This window comes from Triplophysa dalaica, chromosome 3 (assembly GCF_015846415.1).
Source record: "Triplophysa dalaica isolate WHDGS20190420 chromosome 3, ASM1584641v1, whole genome shotgun sequence".
NCBI lineage: Eukaryota > Metazoa > Chordata > Actinopteri > Cypriniformes > Nemacheilidae > Triplophysa > Triplophysa dalaica.
Window position 1 is genome coordinate 22,963,636 of NC_079544.1, and position 13,394 is coordinate 22,977,029.

Below are 13,394 nucleotides of genomic sequence, written 5' to 3' on the forward strand. Positions count from 1 at the left end.
TTTGTGTAAATATTAGGACCTAACATAATGCTTTGGCAAAGTATCCCTCTAATACTTATACTATATTAATTTTATTAATATTCTTTCTTAAATAATTAATTTAAACTATTTATATGAATAACGGTTTATTATTTATTCGTATATAAACTACAAATATATATATATATATACACACTGTGTATATTTATATATATTTTTAGTTTATTTAGCTTTATAATTATTTATGTTCCGTATTTATTTATAGACGTAAGCCTTATTTTGCATGCTTTGTACGTTGTCACCAGACATTCGCGTAGTTTCCGGTTCGATGGCTTTTATTATGAAATGCTGCTCTTCCGGCGTTGCCTTTCTTTCATGTCTGCCCGACAGATGAAAACATAAATTTTCATTTCTAAAGCCGGGCTGAAATCTGCCATATTAAGGAAGATGTTTCTTATTTCTTTATCGATTTTCAACCAATATAGATCGAACTGTTAACATCGTACATCTATTATAATTATAGATAGCTAGGGCCCAATTTGTACTGTAATTCCTTCTTTGGTAAGTAGTGGGTTTCATTTATCTGCACAGATGTACCTGGTCTTGGTATTCATACATATTCTTGTGATTATTCTTTGAACTATGATTATTTACTGGTTTTAAAAAGTGGTTTATCAAATATAAACACTAAATGATGTTATTAAGGCTCGCAATTTATAACGGTGGTGCAAAAAGATACGGTGTCTATTGTGTACATTTTTTATATGTTGCATGTTTTATAGTGTATATATGTGCTGTATATGTTTATATGACGTGTTTCTTGCTTTAAATATCTACTGTTTTTATTCTATGCTTGTTTGAATTAACCTTAATGTATTGACTTTATCCGGGCGGCTGTTGTTCCTCCACCCTGCCACCCCTTAATAAATAAGTGTATGCGACGGTGTATGAAGAAGACAGCAGTGTACTTTTTCTCTCTTAAGTATGCAGTCAGCAGCTTACCAGAATAATATATTTATAATGTAGTGATCAAGTTCATTAGTTGATGTGGTAAATGTGTTTGTTGTGGAGAAATCCGCTTTAACATATGTGTGTGTGAAGGCCATTTAAAGGTCTTTAAAGGTTAATCATTCTATTCTGAAATGATTCAAGCAACATTTCACCTTAACAGAAATGTCAGCTGTCCTATTCTCACTGTATGGCTGTATTTCTGTAATTAGTTTTCTTTGGCTTTCACAAATGATGTTAATGTATGATAATTAAAAGCTTCCAAACCTCCTCCATAGGTTCTCATAGCACCATAAAATGAACGGATTGTCCATAAGCGAGTTGTGCGGCCTGTTTTGTTGCCCACCCTGTCCGAGTCGAATTGCAGCGAAGCTGGCCTTCCTGCCACCAGAACCCACCTACACTCTTCTGCCAGACCTGGAGTCCAACTCACCTGTGACCTCTAGCCTCGGAGCCCCGGGTTTGCGTTCCCGGCTGAGTGGAGGTGGATCAGGAGCGGGGGAAGCAGGGGTGAGTGGAGCCGGTGCGAGTGGAGCTGTCGCGAGTGATGTAGAGTGCAGTGGAGAAGGCCGGTGGAAGCTACACCTCTCTGAGCGAGCAGAGTTTCAGTATTCTCAAAGGGAGCTGGATGGAACCGAGGTTTTTCTCACTAACTCCAGCCGGGGCAACAAAGTGGGATGCATGTACATCCGCTGCGCCCCGTCCGCAAGGTGAGGAAGTGAAATATTGGTTATATAGATGTTGCTTATAGTGAAAAATATATGTAATTGTCTTTTAAACATCTTGCAAATATACAACTTGATCTATTCTAAACTTTGCAGGACTGTGGTGTTCCAGAACCGGAGCAAAATAGTCATTCCTGATGTATAAATTTTCTCACATTTTGTCACATTTCTCTTCCTGTGTTTTTGGCTGCAGGTACACTGTGCTCTTTTCCCATGGTAACGCTGTGGATCTCGGTCAGATGAGCAGCTTCTACATCGGCCTGGGCACTCGCATCAACTGCAACATCTTCTCCTATGATTACTCCGGCTATGGGGTCAGCACAGGAAAACCCTCGGAGAAGAATCTGTATGCAGACATAGACGCTGCCTGGCACGCTCTGCGCTCAAGGTACATAATGTTTCATAAAACTGTATGTTGCATTATTTTATTTTTGACAGTGTAATTTCCCTTAACCCTTTATAGGGCACTCGTTAAAATACTTAAAGATTCCTAATTTCAAACCTGGAGTGTTATTAGAGGTTATAACAAGACTTTTGTTACTTAAAAGAAAAAAAACAGTTTGATGTTGAAAATCAAGGTCAAGGAAGTTACCACATATGGTTCCTTGCCGGTCTATAGTCATTCTTTCCCAAAAAGAATATGTATTTCAAATATTAAATACGTATATAAAATAGAAATCAATTCATAAAACATATATAAACTAAAAACACAAAAACACACTCAAAACATTGATAGTGAAGTGGAGATCTTAAAAACAAGGAGTATTGACATACAAATTGTAAATATATAATAAGAAAAATAGAACTTAATACTACCCGTGCAACTTATTTTAGCAGTAACAAGGCTCAAAGTAAAAATAAACACAAATGAATGTTATTTAAGTGTAATAAAAACTGTAATATGTTTACGTTTCCCACTGGATCACTATATAATGTAATACAAACATGTGGCAACATTCAATACTATTGCCCTACGTTATAATGCATTGTAAGTAAATGTATGGCTTACTAGACGCATCGGAGGTATGTCAAAAAATTGACATTTTGTCGCTTATTTGAATGGGGATCAAATATGATCACATCATTTTTCACGCAACAATGCTCACTAATTTCTAGAAATCCTACACAAACAACATCTATCTCAATATTAAACTTAACTATTGAACCATATAATGTGTGAGTTTCATTTAAGGGGTCTTATTAAACAAATATGTGTTTTTATGTGTCTTCGGTGTGTTACAAGTTGCCTATGCATGTAAAATTGTGTTGGAACCTGAATTGGACCTGTTAAGAGGCGTTTCATTTCTGTCACACGCTTGCAGTATTCGACCAAACATTAACCACTGGTTAACTGGCCTATTACAGCACACCTCGCTTTTCAGAGCGATATGCTTTGTAAAAAATGTGAGTGTTTCAGAGAGGTGGGGCAAATAGGAGATACAAACGTGCACGGTGTGTGGAAAATACACAGTTTTTGAACCTTAAATCGTGTATACACATTCTATTACATCTAAAACAGATGATAATATTTGTTTAAGTCGTGTCATATCACCTCTTTATCTTAATGTTTCCCGTTTACGTATTTGTGGGAGTAGGTAGGAGTGCAGATCCGTGTTCCACAAATTCCAGAATTACGCTGAAGTTTGAAACGCCCCTGGCAACTTCTGATTGGTTAGATGCCATGGTGTCACTATTTTTGATGTAGACTGTTCTCCATCAATTGGCTAGGAGACAACCATGTGCTTAAACAAGCTCACTGAGAGGCTTGGAAACGCCGTTGCGATTGGTTGATTAAGTTCCCGAATATGTTTTTATGCCTGATAAAGGGTTAAAACACTGCGTATTTTGTGGTATTCATTTGTTGTTTCTTGGGTTATTTCTATCAAAAGCGCATATTGTTGTTACATCATATAAATCATGTTTAAGCCAGTCTACTTTTTTGATTATCTTATTTTTATTGTACGCTCCTTATGTTTGGCATAAAGGCACAAATTTTAGGGTAATAAAAGTGAAAACATTTGCCCTTATGTGAGATTTAATGGAAAAAGTTAATCTCAAAATTAAATTGAGGCATTTTGTACTCACCCACATGACGTTCAACATGTTTTAAGACCTCCTGGCGTCTTCGGAACACAAACATAGATATTAAGGTGACATCCTAGACATTTCCAGGCCTCCTCATAGACATCATGGTTATTGTTGTTATCACTGTCCAGAAAAGCACTAAAGACATCCTTAAATTGGTCCATCCGCTCATAGTGGATCAATAATTTTTTTTAAGTCTAGTCAATTTAAAGTAAAGACTACAATACTTGATTTGCAAAATATTATTTGATTCCCTATCAACCAGTAAGAATTCTGGCTCCACAGATAATCAGCTTGTTATGTATATAAAAGATATCTGTATCTACAGAATCTGTATCTTCCATTTCAACCTCTACACCACCATGGTCCAGACCAAATAGGTTTCAAATGATGTCAGGTACACCAGTTAGCAAGGAAACCATTGGTTACACGCTATGCCACAATAGATTGAAATCCTGAAGCACCCGCAAGGTCCTCCTACCCAAGAAGGCCCGCCTGGCTCATCTGATGTTTGACAATGAACATCAAAATAATTCAGAAAAGGCTTTGAAGATAGTGCCGTGAGACCAAAATTGACTCCTGTTTTTGGAGGGAGAGAAGTGCTGACTATGACCCCAAGAACACCATCCTTACAGGAAGCAGTGTTGGAAACATTATGCTTTAGGGCTTTTTCTCTGCTACGGGTACAGGATGACCTCACTGCATTGATGCGCTGAGGGACAGGCACATGTACTGTAAAATGTTGGACGAGAACCTCCTCCACTTAACTAGATCAATGTAGATGATCATAACATTTAGCCTAGACAACCAAAGAGTGCTTAAGGAGAAGCACATAAAATTTCCATCCATTCTCTAGACCCTAGTCCTATAGAACATCTGTGAAGAAGACTAAAACTCCAATTTTCTGAGCGACAGCCAAGAAAACTTAAAGGAAAACTCCACTTTTTTTTGGAAATATGCCAATTTTCCAACTTTTGGAATGTATTCTGCCGATCTCCGGGTCTGGTAATAGCAGTTTTAGCATAACTTAGCACAGATCGTTGAATTCAATAAGACCAGTAGCATCGCGTAAAAAAACAAAACACTGTGCCTGCTGCGGCCATGTTACGGCAGCAAACTTCCTTGATTATTACGCTGTAATGGGGGTGAAAATGTTCTAATCAAATCGGCCTAGAAAATCACAACTTTTAATTTTCCACCTGTCTTAGTACACAATATAACTACAGAAGAGTTAAGTTTTATGTAGGAAAATTATTGAAACTCTTTGGTCATTTTTGAATGCGATGCTACTGGTCTTATTGTGTCTTATCTTTTTTTCATAGAAATGTCGTTTTGGTCGATTTAAGTTACCAAATATGTTTTTTCCCCCTACGAAGGGTTAAAACTAGGGATGCACGATACATTATCGGCCATATCGGTATCGTCCAATAAATGGTAATTTTTATGTTATCTGTATTGGCCGATAATAAAATGTATGCCGATATATTAACGCTGATGAATCTTAAATCATTTTCTCTGGTTAAACTACTTCATCTGCACGCTGCTCACAGTTAAAATACAGAACAGTTTTTCTGTCGTGATCGTTCTCTTACTGACGTTATCCAAACATTTCTCATCTAATGTAGCTGCAGTTTATGAATGTGTTAATTATAGGAACTAAAGCATTTTTTGATTATCTTATACAGCGTGCGTCTGCTTGTGAACAGAGTCGCGCTTCTGGGTTGTCAGTCAGTACTCCTGCATCTGCCCCCACGGAATGCACACTCGCCGCAGTGCGCTCGTGAACGCGCACCATAGACTGACCAGATAGAGGAGAATACGTTGATTAAAGTCTTTATTTTGTCACGCTTTTCGCACAAAGTATCGTCGTCCCTTCAGTAAAAACAATTGAGCAAAGGATGTCTTTAGTGCTTTTTCTGACCACCACTATAACCATGATGTCTATGAGGAGGCCAGGAAATCTCTAGGATGTCTCCTTAATATCTTACATTTTGTTCCGAAGACGCCGGGATGTCTCGAAACATGTTTAGTGTCATAAAACAAATGTTACTGATCTACCACTACATTCTGATGGACCTACATGTACAGATCTATGAGGCTTTAAAATAAAGATGTCCGTGTTATCTCAGGTATGGAATAAGCCCAGAGAATATAATTCTTTACGGGCAGAGCATCGGCACCGTTCCCACTGTGGACCTGGCGTCTCGATACGAGTGTGCCGCTGTGGTGCTGCACTCGCCGCTCACTTCAGGAATGAGGGTGGCGTTCCCGGACACAAAGAAGACGTATTGCTTTGATGCTTTTCCAAAGTAAGTTTACTCAGATGTCATATGTGAGTTTCATTGATATCAGTATGATCATATTCAACCTTTCTTATTGCTTTGATTAAACTGCCTCTCATTAACCCCTTATCGTGATCAGTCAACATGAATCCAGTTTCCTTGTTTTAATCAAATTTTTGAAAAACAATAAAGGCTTGAATTACCTTATTATCTCTTTCCTGAATTTCTCCCAAATTCATATTTTCCTTTTCTCTTCTGCTCTCTTAGCATTGAGAAGGTGTCTAAGATCACGTCTCCAGTGCTGATCATTCACGGGACGGAGGATGAGGTAATTGATTTCTCTCACGGTCTGGCCTTGTTTGAGCGCTGTCCGAAGGCAGTGGAGCCGCTGTGGGTCGAGGGGGCTGGCCACAACGACATTGAGCTCTACAGCCAGTACCTAGAACGCCTGCGTCGATTCATCAGCCAGGAAGTGGCTGCGCAGTAAATTCCTAGCAGGTCACCAATTCAGGAAACACCCTACCAACATCCCAACCGAGAATGACAGATCTTAAAGGCCCGGTGCACCTGGACACTTTGTGTCGGTATATGGTAGGCATATGTGTACTGTATATATATAAATGGAACACAAACAAACAGAATCCAGTTTCGGAAAGTTTGTTCTTCCGTAAACTCCTGACTCTTTCTCTCCTGTCAGCTTGGAGCTGAGTTTTGTACTCAGAAGTCTTCACATCTTCAGACTGAGTTGACAGAACCTGTGTGTGTGTCCGTCTCAGGAAGGGCCTTTGTTTGAGACACTTGCTTGCAGCCGATTGGTTGTTTTGGATTGTGATGTTTTGTGAACGGGACGAATGCAATGTCCTTTAAACTTGTGAAGGTTAATGTCTTTCCTTTTTTCCTCGGTCTCTCGTGGGTAATCTGTTTTACATATAACATCAACTTTAGTGAGAGAAGCTCTCTGCTGGACAGATCTTTTGTGCGTGCGTGTATGTGCGAACGTGTTTCTTATTGAAACCTTCCCATGTGTTAGTCATCACGCATCTGATATACATGACCAGTCAAAGTTTATGCGGCTCATCATCTTTGAAACCTTTCTTGATCTAAAGATTTGTGCTGCAAATGCACGAAAATTTGTTTTATAGATGAATATCGATTGTGCTTGTATGAGTTTTTTACACAAATCTAAGCAGATGTCCGGGATACTTGGAACCCCTAAGGTGCATCCCAGATGTCCTGTACATCTATAGACGTGTAATCTAGGCGAAGTTCAGTTACTTTTAACATGGTCAAATAGAAGATAACATGATTTTGTCATAAGGACCATCCTTTTAACATGCAAAATAGTAGAGACTCCTATTCTGATAAATAAGTGTGTCCAGACATTTGTCTGGTCATGTGTATGCCAAGAGATGCCATTTCTCCATTTTTCATTTTTTTAAACATCTGTACATTTGCTTCCCAGCATGTACAAAAATATGAACATGATGTTCTACCCAAAACACTGTTTTTGGGGACGTATGAAGCTGGGCTGCTGCAATGTATCACAATTCTTTATGTACTTTTGATACTTGTGTCAACATTTTGTACGAACGCATTCACAAAATTTCCTACAGCCAGAATTAGCAAAAAGTGTGTCACGCCTCTCCACTGAGGTGAAGTTCACAAGAGACATTGAAACAGATCCCTGGTCCAATTAATATATGTGTGATGTATGGCATTATGACGTAGGTTTTACAGTGTGTGTTGTATTGTGAGGTAGTTGGCGATACCCGGCTCTAAAAAGGGAACTTGATTTGTAAATATGCCTCCTTTATTCTACTTGTTTCCACAAACCGAAATGTGGCAGAGGTACTAAATTTTGCCCACTGTGAACATCCTACAATGACAGGAACCTTCACACTACACCCGAAAGTGGCACCAAAACGTACACGGAGCTACACCTGAAACCCTCACTCTTCCTCACGCGCACATTTTCCCCAGTGCTTTTTCTGTCATTTCTTTCTCTCGCTGTCACGGACATGTTACAATGTTGATGTAATGGTGCATAAGTAACCTCTGACCTTAACGCCCACGTCAACCCGGAACTGACTTGTGATCGACAGTTTTCTGAGCCATTTTTAGAACGGGGTCGTGATCTCCACCTATCGTTGACCTCTTGTCTGTGTTTATACGTGCGAGAGGAAGAACTGTGACAGATTTTAATACAACCGCATGACTTTTGGCTATTTCTAATGGCATCGCGGTTTGTATATTAAGCTATTTATAGCAGTAAGTTCTCTGGCAAACAACGTCGCTGTAATACATACGCGCCTGTGTGTTCTATGGGGTATTTAACATGAACTTTTAGATCTATTTTTATAAGGTCGAAAAATCTTTGCTATAATACAAACGAACCTTTCACTGTTTAAGAGACATTCATAAAGGCATTGTTGTGTCTGTGTAGGTTAGACACGTACAGTAGATTTACTTTTAGGAATTGTTTAGTCAAGAATGAAAATTCCGGCGTCATTTGCTCATGTCTTTTTTAAAATTGTATGTCTCCCCTTCTTCTGTGAAACATAGGAGTTATTTGTGCTTTCTTTAGTTTGCTTTCGCTTATACATACAATGTATACAGTGGCTGTCGAGCTGAAAAGAGAACAAAAAAATTATTCATATTTATGTGATTTGTGTGCTTTATTACAAGACTAAGACCAAGAACAAAGCTGTGAAGATGTCTCCTGGTCACTGTATGCTTTTGTTACATGGGCAAAAGCACTTTAACTCAATAATTCCCTTTTATGCCTTTTACAGAAGAAAGAGATTCATATACATTTGGGACAACATGAGGACAAGTATATGACAGTTTTCATTTTTTTGGGTGAAATGTTCCTTTAAAGGGCCATTCCACCTAATGCACGTGTTTTCTCTGATGTCTGGGGTTCCTAAGACATGTTTAATACACTGTTCCATGGGAAAGTGAAGTGTGTACTCAGGAAATTAAGTCACTTTTTAATTAATTTTATTAGTGGAAACATCAGCTGACAACACACCGCATATTTATTCCCTTAATGCTGCCAGTAAAATATGACACGCTTTTATTGGTCTTAGGAACCGCAGACGACAAACATATTCATGTTCTTCTACATACTGTATTTCCATTTGTGTCATAGCAAGGGTTAAAAAGAACTGGTTTGCCCCTTTTGTATGCATGTTATAGGTAGAATATGTATCGAAATGAAAATGGAGTAATTATAGTGCGGAAATATACTTGTATATTACGACTCTCCAAGATGAAGTAGTTAACTTAAGCCTAATATATGAAAAGGATGTTAGGATGTGTATTTCTTTTGCATTTCTAGAACTTTATGTGTAAAGGCTTCGTATTTGCATCCTAAACGATCCAGCAATAATGTTCAACCTTTGACTGTGAGAGCTGGTCACTCCCCCCAGATTCACACAAAACTGATCATTCAAAGGGTTTGTACTGACATAGCACAGACATACTGACTCACTCTAAATCAGCTGCTCTGAAATACTGTAGGACGATTTTGTATAGCGATGAAGCTGCGTCTATGTCAAGGTCTAAAAGAACATTACTGTATATTTCCTATTACACATCTGTATAAAGAGAATTATGGTGTGCCCTCCTTATGATGTAAGATGCTTTGTGTGTTTTGGGTAAGATGTGATGTACTGTGGTAATAAAGGTAATAAAGGAAAGATTTAAAGAGGAGTTTTTAACTGTGTTGTCAACAGCAGACTAGTGGTCGACATTCATCTACCCAAAAATTTGAGTAAGATCATTTACCCAAAAGGAAAATTCTGTCATTCGTTACTCCCCCAAGAAGAACAGAAATATGATATTTGGAACAATGTTTCAGGTTGGAGACATTATTAACCAACATAGTATTAAAACACATTATATTTATTTCAAAATGAGTTATTTTAAAGATTTTTGGAAAACAGTTCTTGGGCACATTTGACTACAATTTTTTTACTATGGTACACTGAAAAAAATAACTTTATTAACTTAATAGAATCCTAGTAACAATTTGCACAAGATATTTTAAGTATAATTGGATGCTGTAATTCTATTACAACTAACCAGAATAAAGTTCATTCTACTTATTAACGTATGTTACGTTTTTGTTAAAATAACAAGTGTAGCTTAAAGTAGACAAAAAAAATGGCGCTGAACTAAACCATGTGTCTAAATCAAACTTCATGGATTGCTAAGTTTCATATTGAAACATACTATTTTTTAAACATAGATGGTCAAGTGAGAAGATACTGGTGGTCTCTGTACTGGCATTAGCACAGTTATTGCTCAATAAGTGAGACAACACACTTCATGTTTAGGCTTGTGCCTCCCTCAGCCGAGGCACAAGCACCTCACTTCTGAACAACGATAGGCACTTAAAAACCCCAAACTTAAAAACAATACCAAAACGGATAGATCAAAACAAAACACGAACAAGTCTTTCTTTTTACTGACAAACACTTGACAGTTAATCTTGAAAATGAATTTCTTAAGATACAGTCAGATACAAAGCATGCTGGGAACTACAGATCAACTGCCAAGGTAGTTATATCTACAAAATAATTAATGTAGTCTCAACACAAAATAAATAGGTAAACTTAGTTAGACCAATTTAAATGGGATTAACATAATAAAATTGAGTTGGATTTACTTATTAATTTGTTCAAATAAAATTACTTTTCTTTCTGTTCAACAAAACAAAGTAATTTTATTCAGTTTTATTTTATTTTTGTTTATTTTCAGTAAATGATGACAGAATTTTTATTTTTGCCTGCACTGTTCGTCTAAAAGTATAGTTCACCTAAAAATACAAATGAAAAGATTTCATAATTTATTCACTCTGAAGACACTCAAAACATGTTTATGATTCTTTCTTCCATGGAACACAAAATAAGATATTTTGAGAAAAGTCTCAAGGGTTTGTGTCCATAAAATGGAATTCAATGGGGGCTAGTGTTGTTTTGGCTACCAATGTTCATAGGTTAATATTTTCTTTTGTGTTCTGCAAATGAATGACAGTCATACAGGTTTGGAATGACATGAGAATAAGTAAACCATAAAAAATCTGGAAACCTGTGTCACTGTTCATCACCACTAGATGGCAGAAAAGTCCTTTTGTCTGCCAACAAACAAGTCCCTTGCAGGCACTGCCTACCTCAGATAATCTCCAAATTCAATAATATAAATCTATTTGTGATATTTTTGAGCACCACCTCCAAAATAAAACATTGTATGTTGTATGCTGTGAAGCAGTTATGATTGTTTTCATTTTTCTATAAAATACTATAGAACTGTACATTATGTTACACATAAGTCGTTTAATTGAATGACTTTGAAGTGTGTCATTTCTAAACCCCTAGCCTAACCATGTAAAAACGTAAAGTATTTTCCAAACTTTCATCCAGCCTGGGAGACCAAACAGACCCTTCCTTCAGTCCATTTCTTAACTCATGCCATTGATAGGTCCAGGGTTGTTGTATCTGGCTGCTCAAGGTGGACGAAACTAACATAGCAATGTATTAACAGCATGACAAAAACACTGTTTTTAATGCTTTTACAGTGACTATAACATGTTAGTCTTGAAGAAGGAAAAATGTTTGTTTTAAGTAATTCATACGACATCTATCATAGAGTAGTGGAGATAGAGCTGAAAATCATGTCCTCCACCATTGCTCTCCAGCCACCATGTTTCACCATGTTTGACGTTAGTGCTGAAAATTATTTTTGGTTAATGGTTTTCACCGGTTTTGACTCATCCGGGTCGATTATGCACAAACAAAAGTGAGTTTTGAGATCAGGGCAAGAGAAACCGTTTTATTTTTGGTTGAACTGTTGCTTCAACACTGAATGGTGTTGGTCTTTTATTGTAATGTTCCACATTGAATTTGCTCACATAGGTTTTTCATTTTGCTAAATTCGCTTTCTGCAGTGGTTTGCCACTGACCTGTGTCCAATTTGTAGATGTCAGAATCGGATACTTTTTCCCTGTTTCATCAAAGAAGCATCTGTTTGACTGCTTGCCTAAAAATATCAGGCGTAATGATTTCCTGATGCTCATCTCCTCAGCACCAGCAGCCCCAGCGATGAAAACCTGTCTGATGAAAATATTACTGAAGTCTTCCCCTCTCTTACTTTCTCTCCTTCTTATGAAAACTGGGCATTAAGAACCTTGTGTTTTTGAGACTAAAGAGTGTTGCACTGCATGTGTAAGGCTTATTTCACTGTGTACTGAGTTTGTAGCAATTTGCCAAGTTGTCTGATTTAGTTAAGAGTGTCTGTATGACACGAAAAATGCTTGAGTTATACATGTGTTTTTGATAGTGTGGTTCACGACATGTGGTTCAGCCTTTGGAGGGTTTTAAACTTCACGATGTACTGGTGAATCTGTGAGTTGGACTTTGAACCTGATATCCCACACATCTGAGTTGTGAATCTGTTGAGAATCCATCTGGAAAATTGTGTGTGTGTGTGAGAGAGAGAGGCAGTATTGTCTTTAACCATAACTCAATGACCTACAGTGTTTAAAACCAAATACTGAAATTCACAGGACCGTTTAGATGTGCATTAACCTGATTCCATTCTTAATAAAAATGACGCTTTGTGAATTAACACGGTTTCTCCAACAGGTTGTTGGAACTGAAGGCTCATTAACGTTAAATTACATTTGGTAAAAAATGGGTCATTGTTGGGCTTGTGTGTTGGTGAGATCAAAGGTGAGGTTGTTCATTATTCTTCATGAAATGACTCGCTCTTCTGATGTCTGTTGTCTCTTCAGCAGGTGTGCCAGCCAAAAGCCAAACACAGATGTTGAAATGCATTGTGTCTATTGGCTCTTTGTCATCTAGGCTATGGTGAGGATTCATGCTTTAAATAAACAGAAATTCAAAGAATATGCCTATAAACGGACAGTAGTAGTCCACGGGCATTACATACGGTGATTATACAATGTCATAGACAATCGTGTATTTGTTAAGGTATGTGTGCTGCTCTTTACTGTCTTCTTATCAAGCACCATTTTTACTTGGTTTCCTGAGCATGTTTAGAGATTAGAATGTTAGGGGTTGAATTAAAGGATCTTCGGGTTAGTGTAAAAACGAAATGTTCTTTGTGGAGAAAAATGAGGCTTCATTCATTTCAAACAATAAAAGTCAATAGGTGGTTTACATCACTAGTTATATGCGAACCCAGAAATGAATGTAATTGTTCTTATATTGCTTCTTTTAATACCCAGAAGACTAAATGTAGATCTCAGATAGGTTTACCACATTTGTTTCATTGTAAATGCAATTGAATG

General features: G+C 37.4%; 1 protein-coding gene across 2 annotated transcripts; it reads left to right on the forward strand.

Moving 5' to 3' along the window:
* Nucleotides 1-341: 341 nt before the first annotated feature.
* On the forward strand, nt 342-9,865 carry abhd17aa (abhydrolase domain containing 17A, depalmitoylase a). 2 transcript variants are annotated; one of them, XR_008906309.1, is made up of 6 exons: nt 342-540; nt 1,266-1,697; nt 1,906-2,100; nt 5,927-6,106; nt 6,347-6,670; nt 6,777-9,865. XR_008906309.1 is itself a non-coding variant. In XM_056744292.1 (5 exons), the coding sequence occupies exons 2-5, from the start codon at nt 1,285-1,287 to the stop codon at nt 6,564-6,566; spliced, it is 1,008 nt and encodes a 335-aa protein (XP_056600270.1). In that variant the 5' UTR covers nt 342-540; nt 1,266-1,284; the 3' UTR covers nt 6,567-9,864. The 2 variants fall into 2 exon arrangements, 1 of the variants encoding a protein (XP_056600270.1); XM_056744292.1 differs by having other exon boundaries at nt 6,347-9,864.
* The last annotated feature ends 3,529 nt before the right edge of the window (nt 9,866-13,394 follow it).